Below are 17,844 nucleotides of genomic sequence, written 5' to 3' on the forward strand. Positions count from 1 at the left end.
TGTAACCAAGTTCGAGAAATTCTTAGACTTGAGCTTATCAAAAGAGATTATCCGCGATATCATTCCTTTGATATCATATTTATCTGTCATATTGATTTTCTCAAATTATCTACGAAAGAGCATTCCATAAGCTTAAAATTTTTACGACTTAGCTTTGTATTATTAACATCGTACTTTGATTGTCAGATATGACATCATATTTTGATTATAGGATATGACTAGTATAGTATAAATCTTGATCTACACTATGATCATCGGATACAATCTCATTTGCTCACACAAAGTTCAGAAAATATCCTAAAAATATCCTTAAAATACAACCAGAGACATTATTTGTAAACATCCAAGTCTTTATCATTTTCATTTAAGATTCACATATTCATATATAAATGTCATTATAAAAAATATATTATAACAATTATGAGATAAATTGGTTTCGATACTTTTATTATCAAATTTTTAAAATATTGAAAATTAGATAATCAACGGTATAAAGAATAAAAGGTATAGGATTCAAAGCGCTCTTTTAGAACTAACATATCTATGTCCTTTTTTTAATAATATTTCATAAAAAAATTTTGATCATCAAAATAAAATTTTAACTATTTATTTAGAAGGATAGGAACTTTTTAATTTTGTATAATAGTGCTTTATCAAATATTTATATGATATGAAGATTGTGGAACAGTACGCTTTTTCCTCAATTCCTCTTTTTTTTTTCGTTTGATTAATTTTTTTTATTATGCATACTTGCTGCGTTGTTGTATACTTAGATTTAAAGCCGAATTAGTATTCAAATATAATAATGATTTTCTGTTATAATCCGATTTTATATAAGTATTAATGACCTTTTCGAATATCAAAGAAATTGGAATATGCTTATAATCTACATAAATTAATTTTATTAATTAAATTAATTTTATTTGAGCTAAGTTCTATTGAATTGGAAAATACTTTAAATTTAAGCATAAAATAAAATTATTAAAAATCTGAAATTTTTTTTAACAATTCTTTTATAATATTTTTCCATTAATTAAATCCTAATACTTTTTTACTATTGATATTTTTAATAATTTTTTTTAAGCAAAGTTGAATGTTTTAAGTGCTAATTTTATTTGAATTATTTTTCAGATAGATTAGATATTCTGAAAAATTTATAACATTCATTAGATAATCATGAATTTTTTGTTTCTCTTCATTTCCAATTTCTTAAAAATGGTTGAAAGATAACTAATTAAAAAGTTTGCAAATGTTTCAGATTTTTCTTGATTCTAGAAAGAAGAGTCCAAATTATTATTAATTTTTATTAATAGAATATAAATTTAAATTTAAATTTAAATTTTTATTTTTGTAATTATTTTTCATAACAACTCAAAACTTACTATTTGTTTGCGAACGTTTATTGCTCGCAAGATTGTAAACAGACATTTCGGGAAAATTCTCTGAGAAGATCCTTTCCTGTTTCCATGGCCAGCTCACCGCTTAATCTAAACAAAGAGTGACAGTGATACTTCTGAAGTACTGTTTTTATATGTTTGGTATATACGGCCCGGTAACTTGAGTGAATTCTCAAATAACACAGTTGACTTTACGTGCTAATACCACTCTTTGTTTGGGAAATTAGAAAGGACGCTGTATTGTTTGTTTGTCATGCGATCTTTGTGTACAAGTCACTGCTCAGGTGTGGAATTTCTTTGCCCTTGAACCATGTTGCGAAATAGGCACTGCCCGCGATGTTATTGATTAGCATGCTCTAAGAATTATAACCTTTCCAATTAGCCAGGAAGGATTCAATTGAAGACACTTCTTCATTACTTCTTCATTTCTTCTAACTTCAATTTCAAATAGAATTTCGTGACGATCACGTCGTACATCGATACTCGGTTATGACAATCGGTTAATTGTATATAGATTCATGCTTTGACCATCGGATATGATCGCATTGATGTAACTTTGTAAAGACACTGCTCTCTAATAATGAGCGCTCAACAATTAAATGGTATCTGGTATACAATCCACAAGCAGAACTACATTAACATTGGTTTCGGGCGCAAATATTATTGGTGTTAATTTTTTTTGTAAAATCTTTTAACTAGCTCTTTTTCTTTCATATAATTTTTTCTCATATCATTTTATATAGTTTCTTTTTGTTCATTATATTCCTAGATAATTGCACTTTTTTTTGATTTTATATTTTTCTAGTATTTTTAGTTTCACTATGTTAAAACATTAGAATATTTTCTCTATTGTTTAGTGAAGCTATTGCCATCTACGAAGTTGATAATGAATTTTTTTATAGCCAACTCTAAAATTTTTATTTTATTTTTATTCTAGAGCATTTAGCAATATTAAAATTATTTGATCGGATATTAATTTAAATTTAATCTAGTTTGTTCTTCTAAAAAGAGATCTTATTTTATAAGATTTGATCATTATTTCCATTATAATATCCATTTATCTTTAAAAAATATACCATTTGTTGCGAATCTCTCGAAGAGCATTCGATAAGTACTTAACTTACATTTACCAAAACCACTACAATATTATTATTGCGGGGGCGAACAAAATAATAATAATATAATAAATACACAATAAATACACTATCAGACAAATGTATTCGGACAAATATATTTTTTGCATTTTTATGAATAATATAACATATATATAATATAATTAATATTGAATTAATTGATTATTTTATAGAGAGAGGAATAATAAATAATTTGTATTAATACATTTAACGAATTGTTGTGAAACACAGAATATATATTATTAAACAATGAACATTAATTTAATTGGCAAAAATATTCGAACAAATATTAAATATTACAGAAATTGTAAAATAAATGGACTGCTCATATTTTATTGAAACATAATAATAAAATAACTTAATATTTCGTTTTGAATTAATAACTGCTTGCATCCTCTTCTACATAAATTTCAAAAGATTTTATATTATAGCAAGGGAAATGTCTTGCTACTTTTGACAAAGTTTTTCATATAACTCAATAGCATTTCGAAATTTTTCATTGCTAATATTCAATTTTAGATGTTGCCAAATATGCTCAATCGGATTTAGATCCGAACTTTGCGACAGCCATTTAAAGATGTTCACGTTATTTTGACTTTTTTGCACGGTACCAGAGGCGTGCTTTGGATCATTAGTGTTGAAATCCAATTATTCAACACAAATATCCAATTATTACTTATGATTTGCATTGCATATGGTAACATGTTTGTTTCTATATTCAATCTAATATTCTAATATTTCAATATTCTTTTTTCATGATGTCTTTAATTTGTCGCAAGAGACCAATATCTTGACTGGAGAAGCATCCTTAGACCATGATATTCCCACTTACATGTTTCATTGTTGGAATTTGTCGACGAACGAACTTTGTCTTTCTTTGTCCTATCTATTGAATTCCATCAAAACATAATAATAAAAATAATTGAAATAATAATTGGAAATAAACTTGCTTTCACTAAACAGCACATTACTCTAATCTTTTACTGACCACTGAACATGTTCACGAGCAAATTTAAGTTGAGCTAAGCGATTTTTCTTCGTAATTAGTGGTTTTCTTACTCTGTGTCGTCTATTTAATCCGAAAAACGTTAAACGATATCGTATTGTACGTATATTTATATTTAAGTCATTAATTTCCTTCATACTTGTATGAATATCTACTGCAGTCCTCCGCGAATCAGCCACTGACAACCGTTGTATTTTTCTTGCGTAATTAATGTTTTTCTTGATCATTGATAAGTTGTCTAAATGATTTAGCTGCAGAAATCGTTTTTTAATAATATTTGCTTTGAAAACAAACATGTCATTAAAATGTCAATACATCAGATAATAACTCTCCATTGTCGCTTTTATAATTTTTTTCTTTATAGATTTTGCAAAACTTTGTTTTCGCATCATACTAAGAAGAGTTAAATAAAAACATAAAAACAAGATTAACAAATATTTAAAATTTAAAACATAAATTGTACATCTGCAGTAGAATGTGTTTGTATCAAAAATATGTAAACATAGAATACAAAGTTGTCATTGAACAAAAACTTGATTGTCCGAATACATTTGTTCTACACTGTAAATAACAATTACGTATGCAATGTATAGTGATTCCTAGTATTTGATTTCATTAAAATTTACATAATTATTAAAAATAGATTTTAAAAATATAAAAATTAATTTATGTTTGTTATAAAAAATAATGGTGCGCATTTTTATCTTCATCTTGACGAAATTCTAGGTTCTTGAAAGAATTTTATATTTTATTTTAAGCTTTCTTTACAAATTCTTTACAATATTTTCTTTTGTAACTATTTTTTGAAAAAATTATTTTTCTCTTTTTTGAAAAATTTTCTTCTTAATTCATTATTTGTTAAATAGGACTTTCGCAAAAAATCTTCGAAAAGGAATTTTATATATTCTTCTTATGGTTTTTTTGCATTATTTCTCTTATAATTAATATCTCGCATATTATTATCATAAATACAAATTATTATCATAAATATTCGCTCAATTTCAAAATGCAATATATATAATGTATAAAAACTATTATCCTTTATTATATACATATATACGAGTAAAAAGAAAAAAAAAATCAACAAGAAAATTTTTAAAAAGAAATTCTTTAATTCTTTAATTCTTTAATTCGTAATTTCTTAATTAGAAAGCTAAGATTCCTGCATCATAATGCTTTTATTTTTTATTATTATTATTATTTTACTTACAAATAGAACTTTTTTTTTAAAGTTTTATATTAAATTCATATTACTATGACTTATACGATCTGAAATTATCCTTTCGAGATTATCAACATTAGCATGAAAAATAGAATTATAATCCACAATTCAAAAAATGAAAACATGTGGACCATTTAGAATTTATATATCTATAATACTATAAATAGATACAATTTTTGCAATTGTTACTTATCAATTATATACACATATTGCTAAAATATATAATGAATAAATTAATATATAACACTTATCATTACTATTTATTTATACCAAGATAAAAAAAATACCAAGCTAAAAAAAAATATAAAAAGATTTTTTGAATATTGAAGTTATAATAACAATAATATCATTGATCGCAAGTGTCGTCGCGACCTATAAATAAAACATTTCAGAAGGTTTCGATCAAGGGCTCCCCCGCGACCGCGCGGTGAGGCGTCGGTAAACCTGAGCAAAAACAGCTGAGGTTTTTGTTTAGGTTACCCAAAACATTCGCCTTGACCGTCGAATGTTCTGGATCTAAACATCTGCCCGCCCGCTCTGGACCCGCGCATCAGGTGATGTCGATGCCCAATTACAGCCGATATTTTTCCCACTCATAGTTGGGACACTCCCAAGAAAGAAGAGAGTCAACCTGAGTGACTTTCTTCCTGGCTAACACTCACTACCAATAAGACTTTTGGCCAGGATACACTACCGAAATACTTCTCAGGCAGTCAAGACTATCATTGTAAACCGTGCATCCGGTCGTCGGACACGGTCACACAAATCGAGTTGGGACACAAATTCCAAAAAATCCATCGTCCGGTGTCAATTAGGCCGCTACGCGACCAATCTCGACATCGGCGAAACCATTGGTGAGTGTTAGCCAGGAAGAAAGTCGCTCAGGTTGGTTCTCTTCCTGGCTAATTGGAAGTGTCCCAATTATAAGAGGGGAAAATGTCGGTGCTGTAATTGGGCATCGACATCACCCGATGTGCGATATAAGTCCAGGCGGGCGGACAGGTATTTAGATCCAGAACATTTGACGGTCGAGGCGAATGTTTTGGGTAACCTAAACAAAAACCTCAGCTGTTTTTGCTCAGGTTTACCGACGCCTCGCCACGCGGTCGCGGGGAAGTCCTTGACCGAAACCTTCTGGAATATTCTATTTACAGGTGCTCGCGACCAATCATGTTATCTCGATATTCTCATATCGAAAATGAGATAATTTATCCTCCATAATTTTTTTACACTTATTAATTTAATCATAATGATATTCAAGCTGTGATAAAAGCAAAAATAATCTATGAAACACGTTCGTTTATTATTGAGTATCAGAAATATTTCTCGATTTTCTAGCATAAAATCGATATTTTAATCTTATTGATCTATTTTCTTTTGTCATATTGTTATTCATAACATCTATTATTTTCCATATTGTACATATATCATAAATATATTTTTGATATATTTTATATATATAAAATTAATTAATTATTATTAATAAGTGATAACGATATACTGGTGCACATATTGTGATAATATATAGCATAAAAGAAAATTTTGTGATTTGATTTGATTATTATAAATGTAGTGTATTTTACTTTTAGATTAACAAAGATTTATTGGAAAAAATTTTGATTAAATCCTTTATCTTTAATTTTAAGATCAATTTTTTTTTTATTATTATATTATTACATTCTATTCTATTTGTCGAAGATTAAAAATCTCAAAGAAATCATAGATCCATCTGCAAATGATCTATTCTTTTGGAAAATAATAAGAAAGTTTTATTATTGTTTAAATTCATTTTATTTACGTAATGTTTACGTTTCGAATAAAATTATCATTTATAATATAATAATTATCATTTCATAAGTTATTATTTAATTATTTAAACATGTATTGTAACATATAATGTTAAAAAACATTCAACTTTTATTTCAATCATGTTTTTCATCTTTGCTGATGTATAGAATACACTTATAATACATTTCTTTTCATCTTATATATATATATAGGTATATATAGAATTTAATGATATAGTATCAAAAATTTTTTATGAATAACTTATGAAGCTAAAATCGACCGTCAGTTATATTTAAAAAAAAAGTCGTTTAAAATAATGACTTTAAGCATATTTCAAACTTACTAGATCGATGAGAAGAAAGATTATTAATAGATTGGTCTGAATAATTTTTATAATTATAACGATTTGTAACGATTACAATGCATAAAAATTAAACGAAACAAAATTATATTAATGAAATTCGATCGTAATTGTATTGTTGATACAAGAAAAATTCAGATAATTGTCAATTTCTATATGTTTAGAAAAAGAATTGATTGACCAATATTGACTTACATAATGTATTGAAATATATTAATTTTGAAGATATTTACAAATGAAATTTACAGTGCACTTATAGAAAAAAAAAATATAGAATCCAAGTATTTTATTTTTCGTGCATCTTACAACAATATAATTGTATGAAGGATTCCATTTGTTTTTTAGATTTTACTAATCTTGTCCTCTAAATTCTCTTTTTTACTAAATATCGCTTAGTAATGTTTAGAAGCCTGAAACAAAAAATTGATACGAAATCTCATTTTCCTTTAAAATTTTGTTTTCGCTTTAGAGTTTTAGATTTAAAATTACTTATTCATCTAATGATTTAAAAAATTTTCAATCTTTTTTTTTTCTTCAAATAGGATGTAATTTCTTTAAATGAAAATATATTTACAATCAAACTTCATTAATAGTAATTTCGTTTAATTGTTTAACATTTTACAAGCAACAAACTGCCTGATTACAGTTCTGAATAGAAACGTTTTTTTTTTTAATATTTAAAAATTATAAATAAATCTAGAATAAATCTAGATATATACTATTTATCAATCTTTTATTTCGTATTAAGCTTTTTTGAAATAAATAACATTTAAAATTCATTTCAAAAATTATTCATGATTCATGATTTCATTTAAAAAATTAAATAAATTCATATATTTCTAATGCTACGATTGGATTTTGTATGCAAAAATTATGTATGTATCCATATCCATAATCTTGTTTTTATTAATTTAGTAAAATGTAGATTTCAACTCGATCTCGTATTATGTTATTGATATTAATTAGTTTAATAAATATAATGCTATTAGCATTATTTTTTGTTAAATTATCTAATAGTTGTAATTTCTATATATATATCAATACTAAAGTTATATTTCATGAAAATTTATATTTCAATCTAGAAGATTTTAATCAAAAAACTCCTTTTAAAAATCTATTTATAATTTTATTATCTCTAATGTTATTTTTTGATGATTAGAAAAATCCGATGTAAATTCAGTATCCCAATTTTTCATAGCATTTTATGAAGAATTGGAGAATATACTGTTTGATAGAAGAATCCTAGATTTCTTTCACTAGAAAATCTTATTCATTATTATCCATTATCTATTCTAATTTAATTATTTATTTTAATTTTTCTTGTTTCTATTAATTTTTAATATAAATCTGTATTTAGATACGAATTGAAATGTATTTACGAATACATTTAGGAGACAAAGATAAAAATTAATGCTTCTCTAATTTGCAGAACTTAATTGTTCTTTTTCTTTAGCATGGACTACATGACATTTTGATTTTTTTTAATTTCTTCTTGATAATTAAGGTTAATTATAAGATAGTATTCCTGCATTACTTACCTTCTTATATTGACTCTTCTTTAAATTTATAATATTTTGTATTCTTACAACAAATTTAAAATTAATTTATTTTCTGTAATTTTCTGTTACTTAATACAGAGAGTATTTTTTGTTAATTGTATTTTTGACATTCTTATTTTTTCTGACATTTTATGGATTTTAAATACTTATTTTTTTCTTTAAATTTCTAAAAAGCTATTCTCTTAATTTTTTTTTATTAGTATGAATTTTGTTTTCACAAAGTTTTGCACACTTCTGTTTTATAATGTTTTTTCAATTATTAAATTTACATGAATAAAATCTATTTTGTTCACTTCACTTTTCTTGTCTATAATATATATAAATATAATTATAAATATAATTGAGTTTTTTACTATGAAGAAAGAATTAATTTTTACTTCTCTGATATAAAAATAATATAAAAAATATATATAATCACTTTTCTTTCGAATTTCGATTCACAGAAAATTGATGATATTTTTTCTTTTATATTTATTTCTTAATATCTATTTCTCTTTTTCTTGTCTAATATTTTCATTTCAAAAATATTATGGAATATATCATTCAATTCCTTACATTTCGATGAACTCTTTAAGATTAAATTAAATTAAATTAAGATTTTTAGAATCTTTTTATCTACTACATTTATATTTTTGACTTATTCAAATTTCTGTTTTTCCTTAGTAAGATTTCTTCCTCTAATATTTTGAAAATGTTGATGAGTCTGCATGAAGCAGAAATTAATTATTAATTATTTTTTACAATTAATTAATTAAATATATAAAATTATTACTTTATTATTTCGAATCCGTCTTGTCTGTTGTGCAAATTCATGCAGTTTATATTTATTTTCGTTGATTTTATTAAATTCGATATATTAATTTTAAGATTTATCTTTCCTAACTATTTTCTATATTTTGCATTGCAACGCTTTTTTTCTTTTCATGTTTTCTCAAAATAATATTTTCTCACTTCCGCATTCTCTTGCCATTTATTTTTTTTATGTAATTTTGTTAGTTTTATAGCTAAAAAAATTATAAGAAATTAACTAGTTTTATAGTTAATTTTTTTATTCTTAGATTTAGTTTTTTGGACATCTTGTTAATTTAAATATTAACTGAGAGAAAATAAATCGCATTAATTTTTGTTTCAAATTATTCTATCTAAATTATTTCTATCTAAATATAATAATATAACGGAAAAAAAAAACTTTATCAGTAATATAGAAAATAAAGCACGAATTATAATTATAAAAATCGATATATTGATACTATCAATTATATAGTACGAGGTAATCAATAATACTGTGATATATATTGAACTTAAACTCATTCTCTAATAATTTATATTTTACTGTACAAAACAAAGATATTTAAAAAAATATAATTATCATTCCTTGTTTAGATATTTCAAATTGAAACGCTGGTCACCATATCATATACAATTATGATACAATTCTATTCACTTAACTATAACATACAAAATCACAATGAGTACTTTCGAAAACAATTCAATCTATTTCCAAACTTTAATCAATTATCTTTGAATCACAAAAAACCGCAACATTTTATATAAGATTATTTAATTTTAAGGTATTTAATTTCTTTTTGTACTCTATATTATGTAATAAAAAATAAAATAATTAATATAAGTTAATTATTAAATACATACTTATAAAATAAAAATAGAAAATAAAATGAAATATTTTCCATATTTTATAGCACGTAGAGTAAAAAGAATAAGTATTAAAAAATATTAAATTAAATACTTTAAAATTAAATAAGTTATTGTGATTCAATGATATCATTCAAGAATTGAAAATCCATACAATATTCAGTCAATAAAAAATCACATTTTCATACTATTGTCTTTTTATATTACACGATGGTTAAGTATGATTATTGATATACATTTTACAACGATTACTAACCAACGCTTTTTTTTAACATTTTTTTTCTTATTTATAATTCTTTTCTCCTTCATTCATTCTTGTGAGTTATGTATGATATATTCTATATTATGATTAAAATAACAGTCAGTTTTTTGTTTCATATTTTTTACAGAAAATTCGTCGAATATTATATTATATTTATTATAAATCTCGTCGTTCAAGACATAAACAACTAACATTATGTATAACAATTATTCATAATATAGATAATATGCTAAATTTTTTTAATCTTTTTCATATACAATTCAATATACAATTTGTCACAAAAATACCTGATCATATTGTATTTCAATATAATTTCATAAGAAATATTTCTAAATATTTTTTTTATTATTAGATAATATAATATATTTATCATATTATATTCAAAAATAACAAAAATAGCATATTCATATGACTTCATCAATTATACGCAAATGTTCAGAAAATTAAAAATTTTGTTTATGTTTAATAATCTGTCAAATATAAGTTCATTTAGTTTTCACTTTAAATATTTTAAATTCGTTTCAAAATATTTTATCATTTACAATAGAATAAACATAGAATAATAATAGGATAAAATATATTTTATAATGAAGTAATAAAATTTCGGACTATTTTAATTTTCACTCTATTATTTAATAATAATATTTATTTTTTAATAAAATTTATATTTATATTATTTTACTTTTAGAAATATATTATTTTAACTATATTTTATGATCATATATGTTATAATTATATATCATTATACAATTTGTAATAGCCAATTTCTCCAATCTTTTATTCCTTTATGAAAAAGATCTTTATAGATACATTATTATTCCATATAAAATTCCATATTGTCTTGCATTAGGTATTGATGCAATTCTAATATAGATAACAATATGATCAACATAAATATTGATAACTATAATTTTTTCACAAATTTAAGATTTGTTATTTTATTTATAGAATTTAAAAATTCTAATTGAATCATCAATTCAAAAATAGATCACAGATAATAAGTATTTTTCTAAATCAGAATGCAAACAATATATTAAATAAAGAATTCCAAATATAATGAATATAATGTATAGATTTTTTATACGATACATTTAAGAAAATTTGCTACACTAATAAATAATATTATTATTAACAATAATCTAGAGAATTTAGATGTCATGATCTATTAGTATTATAGAATGTATATGTATCTACATATGTATACGTACATGTAAAAAACTAATAACGATTTATACAACAAACTAATCTAATTACTACGTACTAAACACTTTAATGATCGAAGTTATACTTTCGTACGTCCCAGTAATGAAACCAAGAAGACCGATCAAAACTATCAAGATGTCTTTCGATATTGTACAGATGCCCAAGGATGCATTTTGCCAGCATACAACCATTTCAATGATTGGTGGAAATATCAATGCTAGGGCAGTACTACTAACTGCACCGACTAGTGATATAAACAAACCCAGTTGAGGTATCGCCTCAGCTAGAATAACTGTAACAATATTTTTACAAATTTATATTAAATTATAATAAGAATATTTTTATATAATTATTTTCAATTTTAATTATCTTTCATAAAATTAATACAAAATTATTTATTTATCTAATTTGAAAAAAGATAATTATTATATTTAAATGAAAAAAATATAGAAAAGAATCGAAGGCTAAAAAAAAAATGAATTCATCGCAATATTGATAAAATTTTAATATATGAAACAATGCTAATCAGTGGATATCTAAAATGTTAAAACTCACTCGTTCATAATAATTTAATTATACTCAAATTATGGCTATTTTTGTGAAATTAACTTACATGAATATACTTTTATATATACTTTTTAAATTAAATTTTTAAATTAATTTTTAAATTACAATTATATAATGATAATGAATATAATAATGTAATAATTTTACATAAATAATTATATATATTAATTTATAATTATATTATAAATGATAATTATGATATATATAATAATTATATAATGTATAATTTATTAATTAATAATAATATTAATAATATTAATAATATATTATTTAATAATTATATATATTTAATAATAATTAATAATATTAATAATATTATTAATATATATATATAAATTGAATTGTATATATGATAATTGTTGAAAGAATACATTTTTTTTTGTTTAATATTTTTGATCTAAAAAAATTCGTATAGAAAATTTGTGCATCACTTGCATGACAAAACACATATAAGATATTTTATGATTTTTAGTGTTCCTCGAAATTAATGCACCTACCATATGTACATTCATATAATTATATGCATATAATTATTTTATCTTTAATAATAATAATAATAATACATATGAAAACTAGTTGTAAAAAAAATTTGAAAAAAGACTAATAAACAACTTTTAATTAACACTTTTTGAGAATGAAATAGTTTCTTATGTATGTATTTTCTATGTTAAATTTGAATTCGACTATAAAAATTGTTTATTATATTATATTTAGAAAATAGATAAATAAAAAATAATAATTTTTGCTATATTCATAAAATGTAGCCAAAGAAAGAAATTCTTTTTCAATATTTTTATTTCGTATATTTTTCCTATAAATTAGATTTATCATTAAAGATTTTTTTATCAAAACATAATTCCTTGAAATTATTCCATTTTTAATCTAATGATTAAACAACAAAAAAGCAGTTTTTCCTTCGAATTTATTTTTTTTAATTAGAAGACTAATAGAATAAAAAAAATGTACTTATGATTCTTCGAATATCAAAATGTAATATTTTTCAATAAGTTTTTATTTATAACATTAAAAATGGAGTAACTTCAAAACGATATATGTCAGTAAAAATAATCTTATGATAACATCAAATTTGATTCTATAAGGAAAGAATATTTATATATATATACTATATATACAGTTGACAAAAATATAGAAAAAAATTATTTCAAAGCAAAAATCAATATTTTTTATTTATTGATAACATAATAACATTATATGTAATTATATACTATGTAATTTTTACTAGATTTCCATTCAATATATAAAAACTAAATATTTAAAAATTTTTTCCATTATTAAATAATCTTATTTTTATTTATTATTTAATCTTATTTAATAACTATGTTATTATTTTCTCTTATTCATTTTCCACATAAATGTATCAAATTTCTAAAAAAAAAAAAATTGCCATTGAACTTTTATTGTTAAGGAACGAAAATCTTATGTAGATATAATATATATAATATAATATATATATAACATATATAAAATTTATATTAAAATTTATATTAATTTCGAGAAATACTGAAAATCGTAGAATGTGCTATTATTTTCTTTTGAAATTATATGTATGTAATAAAAAACAAAAATTTTCTATTTTACAAGAAATTGATTTAATAATAAAAAAAATTCTAATTTTAGTGCATGTAATTAGTGCATGATGTATATATAAACTATAATGAATTATATATAGGAAATTTTTTCGATAACAAAAAGTTTCTATAAAAATGTGAAATCAACTTCAAAAATTCAACATTTTTTCAAGTTTTAAATATAATTTCGTTTATTAGTGACAAGATAATAAAATGTTAAATTTTGATAATGTTATATTTTATATATATATACATATATGCATATACATATATGAATGTTGTAATTGTATTAATATAATATCTGTTAGTGTAAGAAATGTTTTTTACAGTTTTCTGATTTGTAAACTAATTTAATATATAATTAAGTTTCATATAGCTTATTTGGAATTATATATGTATCAAAAAAAATATATGTTTGGTTATGTAATATTTATACTTTCGCAAATTTTGTTTTTTGAATAATGAATATAATTGGTTTCAAATCTATCTTATAAATTTATCGCATTCATTTTTAGCGTAAAGATTAAATTTGTAGAAAATTGCAATTAACTTTTTTTCTATATTATTAAAAAAGATATATATATATATATATATATATATACAAATTTAAAATATATATATATATATATATATATATATATATATATATAATATAAAATATTTTATTATAATATATTTTAATATACTTTATAAATATAAATTATTATTTTTTTAATAATATAGAAAATGTTGTATAATATATATATATATATATATATTGAAGTACATTAAAGAAACAAGTACATTAAAAATTATTAAGTTGTCTTATAATTAAAATATAGATTTTTTTCAGTTTTGATAACTTCAATCTTTTAATTCATGTTTAAACCATTTCTAACTATTAAATACTAAAATTATGACTAATGTTACAATAATAAGTAGTAAATAATATAATTGATGTCAATTGTTATTCCTTTGGTTATTCTGCAGATCTAAAGAATCTGTGAAAGAATCTTATATATTTTTGATAATAGCCGATTTGTGATGTTTATATAAACAATGTTATACAAATTATTTATATAAACAATTGATAAACATTAAACGCCGCATACTAACGTATATTGTGTCATAGATGTATACATAGAAACAATATTCATAGCAATTTTATTGTAAATATCTCGAAAACTAAAATCGAGAGATAATAATATATAAAGAAAAGAATAGAATCAATTGACAGAATCATCAAAAGAAATCAATAACACATTTAAAAATCATCAAAATCAGTGAGATAACCATGATTTTAAATTCTATTTACTGTTTTTTTCCCAATCTGTTTATTAAGTATTATGTAAATAATTATAGTATTACGTACAAAAAATAAGTACTATTATTAATTTAAAAAGTGTATTATCTTTATGCGAATTTCGCTACAAAAATGGCTATAATATTTATGAAAAAATACTTCAGATACCCATTGATGGGTTCCTTTAATGATAAGGTTTTCCATTAATATCCCACATTCTTACTTATTACTTATATTCTACTTATTATCCCAAATACTAAATTGTAATCAATTTATCTTACGCAGAATATTCTCTATAATTCTATAAATAGAATAAATTCTTGATAATTTTTTCTTTCTTTTTTTATAGACAAACAATCTTTTTCGTATATATTTTAACTATTCACAATAATCATAATAATAAACAATAATCAAGATAATTTCAATAATTTAAAATATTAATATAATTTTATTATTAATAATTTAAAATATTAAAAATAAACATAAAATTCATGTTTATAAAGAACGTTGTTCTTAATAATAGAAAGAAAAAGAGTTTTACAGTATTACAAATTTAAAAATATTCATTTAAATTTTAACTTGATAGATATAAAATTTAAATATTAAACTTACATGTTAATAAACACATTGTAGAACGAAAAATAGTTTCTGATAGAACAGGCCAGTTAAAGGGACCAAAACGATTGACAATTTCCGGCCATATAATCGCAATGGGAACGTAGAATTGCAATGCATATGTGAGTAAGATACTCAATGAAATGGCAACTTGTATACACTGAGGTAAACTGTAAAAAAATAACAATAATATCTTATGAATGAAATATCTAAATAATATTTTCTTCGATTATTTTTTGTCAAAAACCATAAAATTCTATTCACCTTTTTGCAATCATAAAAATTATTTGATAATGTTAAATCTATCAAAGCATGCAAATTTTGACATACAAAGTACAATAATTTATTATTATAACTTATTATTATTGAATGCTAATAGAATAAATAAAGAAGCACGATGTTACAATATTACACAAAATATTTTATAAAAGAACACAATATTTCTAAATAACCTATATGATAAAAACCTTGTGTGCTCGACGATGATTTTTCCATCCATCCTTTGTATGCAACAGAAAATTATATAGTAAAATATTTCCGTAATAAAATATGTATTTTTTTTTCATTTTGCTATTTTTTTATCATTTTGCATGATAGAATTTTAATTATTCTTAATATAGCAATTTACTTAAACGTATCATAATTTATTACTGAATCAATATAAAACAAATATATTTGTTACAATAATTATTTTTGTATTTAATTATTATATTACATTTTACAAATATTATATTATATTATATTATACATAGATTATTTTCCATTGTAATTTTTTTATAGAATAACAACATGTATAATAAAAAAATATTTCATTTGTCTTAAGAAAAATATCATATTTCGAGTATTCAAGAAAAAGAATTAATTTTTTACGAAGGCATTATATTTTGTCTTTGCTACCAGAAATAATTTATTTCTTTTGAAGAATATTAGAACTCTATTTGGTTAGAAAAAAAAATCATATTTGAATTTATATGAAAATTAATACATTATACGTACATTTATAGTTATGATCAGATTAAAACTAAAATCTAATTATATTAGATTTCATTGATTCATTAATTCAAATTATTCAATATTGGTTTACGTCATTAAAAAATATTTTTAAATATTTTAATGTTTTTATAGTAAATGATGGAAATATATATATATATATTTTTCTATATAATCATTCAAATGTATTCGTTCTACTTTAATAAGTAATATAAATGAAAGTTAATATAAATGAAAAATCATTTTAATATATTAGTTTTCATGATAAAAGATAATAATATGCCTTTCGTACGAAATCATATAAATATGCTTTTCTTGATTCAGAAAAATAAAATATTTTTCGAATGTAATATTTTAAATCATATTAAAAATAAATTATATAATACCAAATTATATAACATAAAATAAAAAAATATAAATAAAAGGATTTTTCAATTTCTTGATTCTTATTTCAATAAAAAATTTAAAATTACTTTTTATAAAATTTTATAATATAAAATTCATCAATTAAAAAAGAAAATAAATTTTATATTTTTATAATATTAAATATATCTTTGACAAATTATAATTTAAAAAATAATTAATATAAATAATACATACTAATATACATAATATATACTGAAATTAGAGAGATTTTTAACTTTATATAATAATAAAATTTTGATTTACAAAAGTAAATTTTATACTTACACTTCCTTAGATTCAAGGTTTAACGTTACGGATCCAGCTACTGCATCACCATATTTTAAATAAGATATAAAACCCATTGCGACGAACATTCCACCGACAATCACCATTCCAACATTTAAAACTCCAAGTGGCTTACTGAAATTGTTCGGTTTCTTCATTTCATTTTTCAAAGGTAAAACCTGAAAGATAAAAAAGATCTATTAATAAAAATCAATTGATATTATACTAAAAAAATATTGAATCAATATTAAGAATTAAATTTCAACATATTTTATTCATTTTTAATTAAAATATAAAAATATTGTTATACTTTTAAATATTTTATTGCTTGGAAAATATATAATAAATTTACATTATATTAAGAAAAAAAAATTGATTAATTTTTGAAAAATTTTAAAAGATAATATATAAATATATAAAAATATAATATAATATAATATAATATAATATAATATAATATAAATATATTGTATAAAGATAATACTTTATATATATAGAAGCTCATAGAATACAAGATCTTTATAAAG

At 21.5% G+C, this 17,844-nt stretch overlaps 1 protein-coding gene across 2 annotated transcripts in view; it reads right to left on the reverse strand.

The window, feature by feature from the left end:
* Positions 1–9,757: 9,757 nt before the first annotated feature.
* LOC100865439 (proton-coupled amino acid transporter 2) overlaps positions 9,758–17,844 on the reverse strand; it is a 57,952-nt gene continuing 49,865 nt past the window's right edge. The window contains exons 8-11 of one of the 2 annotated variants that reach the window (XM_086902961.1): positions 17,318–17,496; positions 16,105–16,137; positions 15,635–15,807; positions 9,758–11,876 (exon numbers count right to left, since the gene is read on the reverse strand). In XM_086902961.1, coding sequence (XP_086759087.1) covers positions 11,635–11,876; positions 15,635–15,807; positions 16,105–16,137; positions 17,318–17,496 — 627 coding nt within the window. In that variant the 3' untranslated portion in view covers positions 9,758–11,634. The remainder of the gene's footprint in view (positions 11,877–15,634; positions 15,808–16,104; positions 16,138–17,317; positions 17,497–17,844) is intronic. The other variant, XM_086902962.1, reaches the window with a different exon arrangement.

Source organism: Apis florea, unplaced genomic scaffold (genome assembly GCF_048593485.1).
Source record: "Apis florea isolate Af1SG1 unplaced genomic scaffold, ASM4859348v1 contig_2274_pilon, whole genome shotgun sequence".
NCBI classification, from domain to species: domain Eukaryota; kingdom Metazoa; phylum Arthropoda; class Insecta; order Hymenoptera; family Apidae; genus Apis; species Apis florea.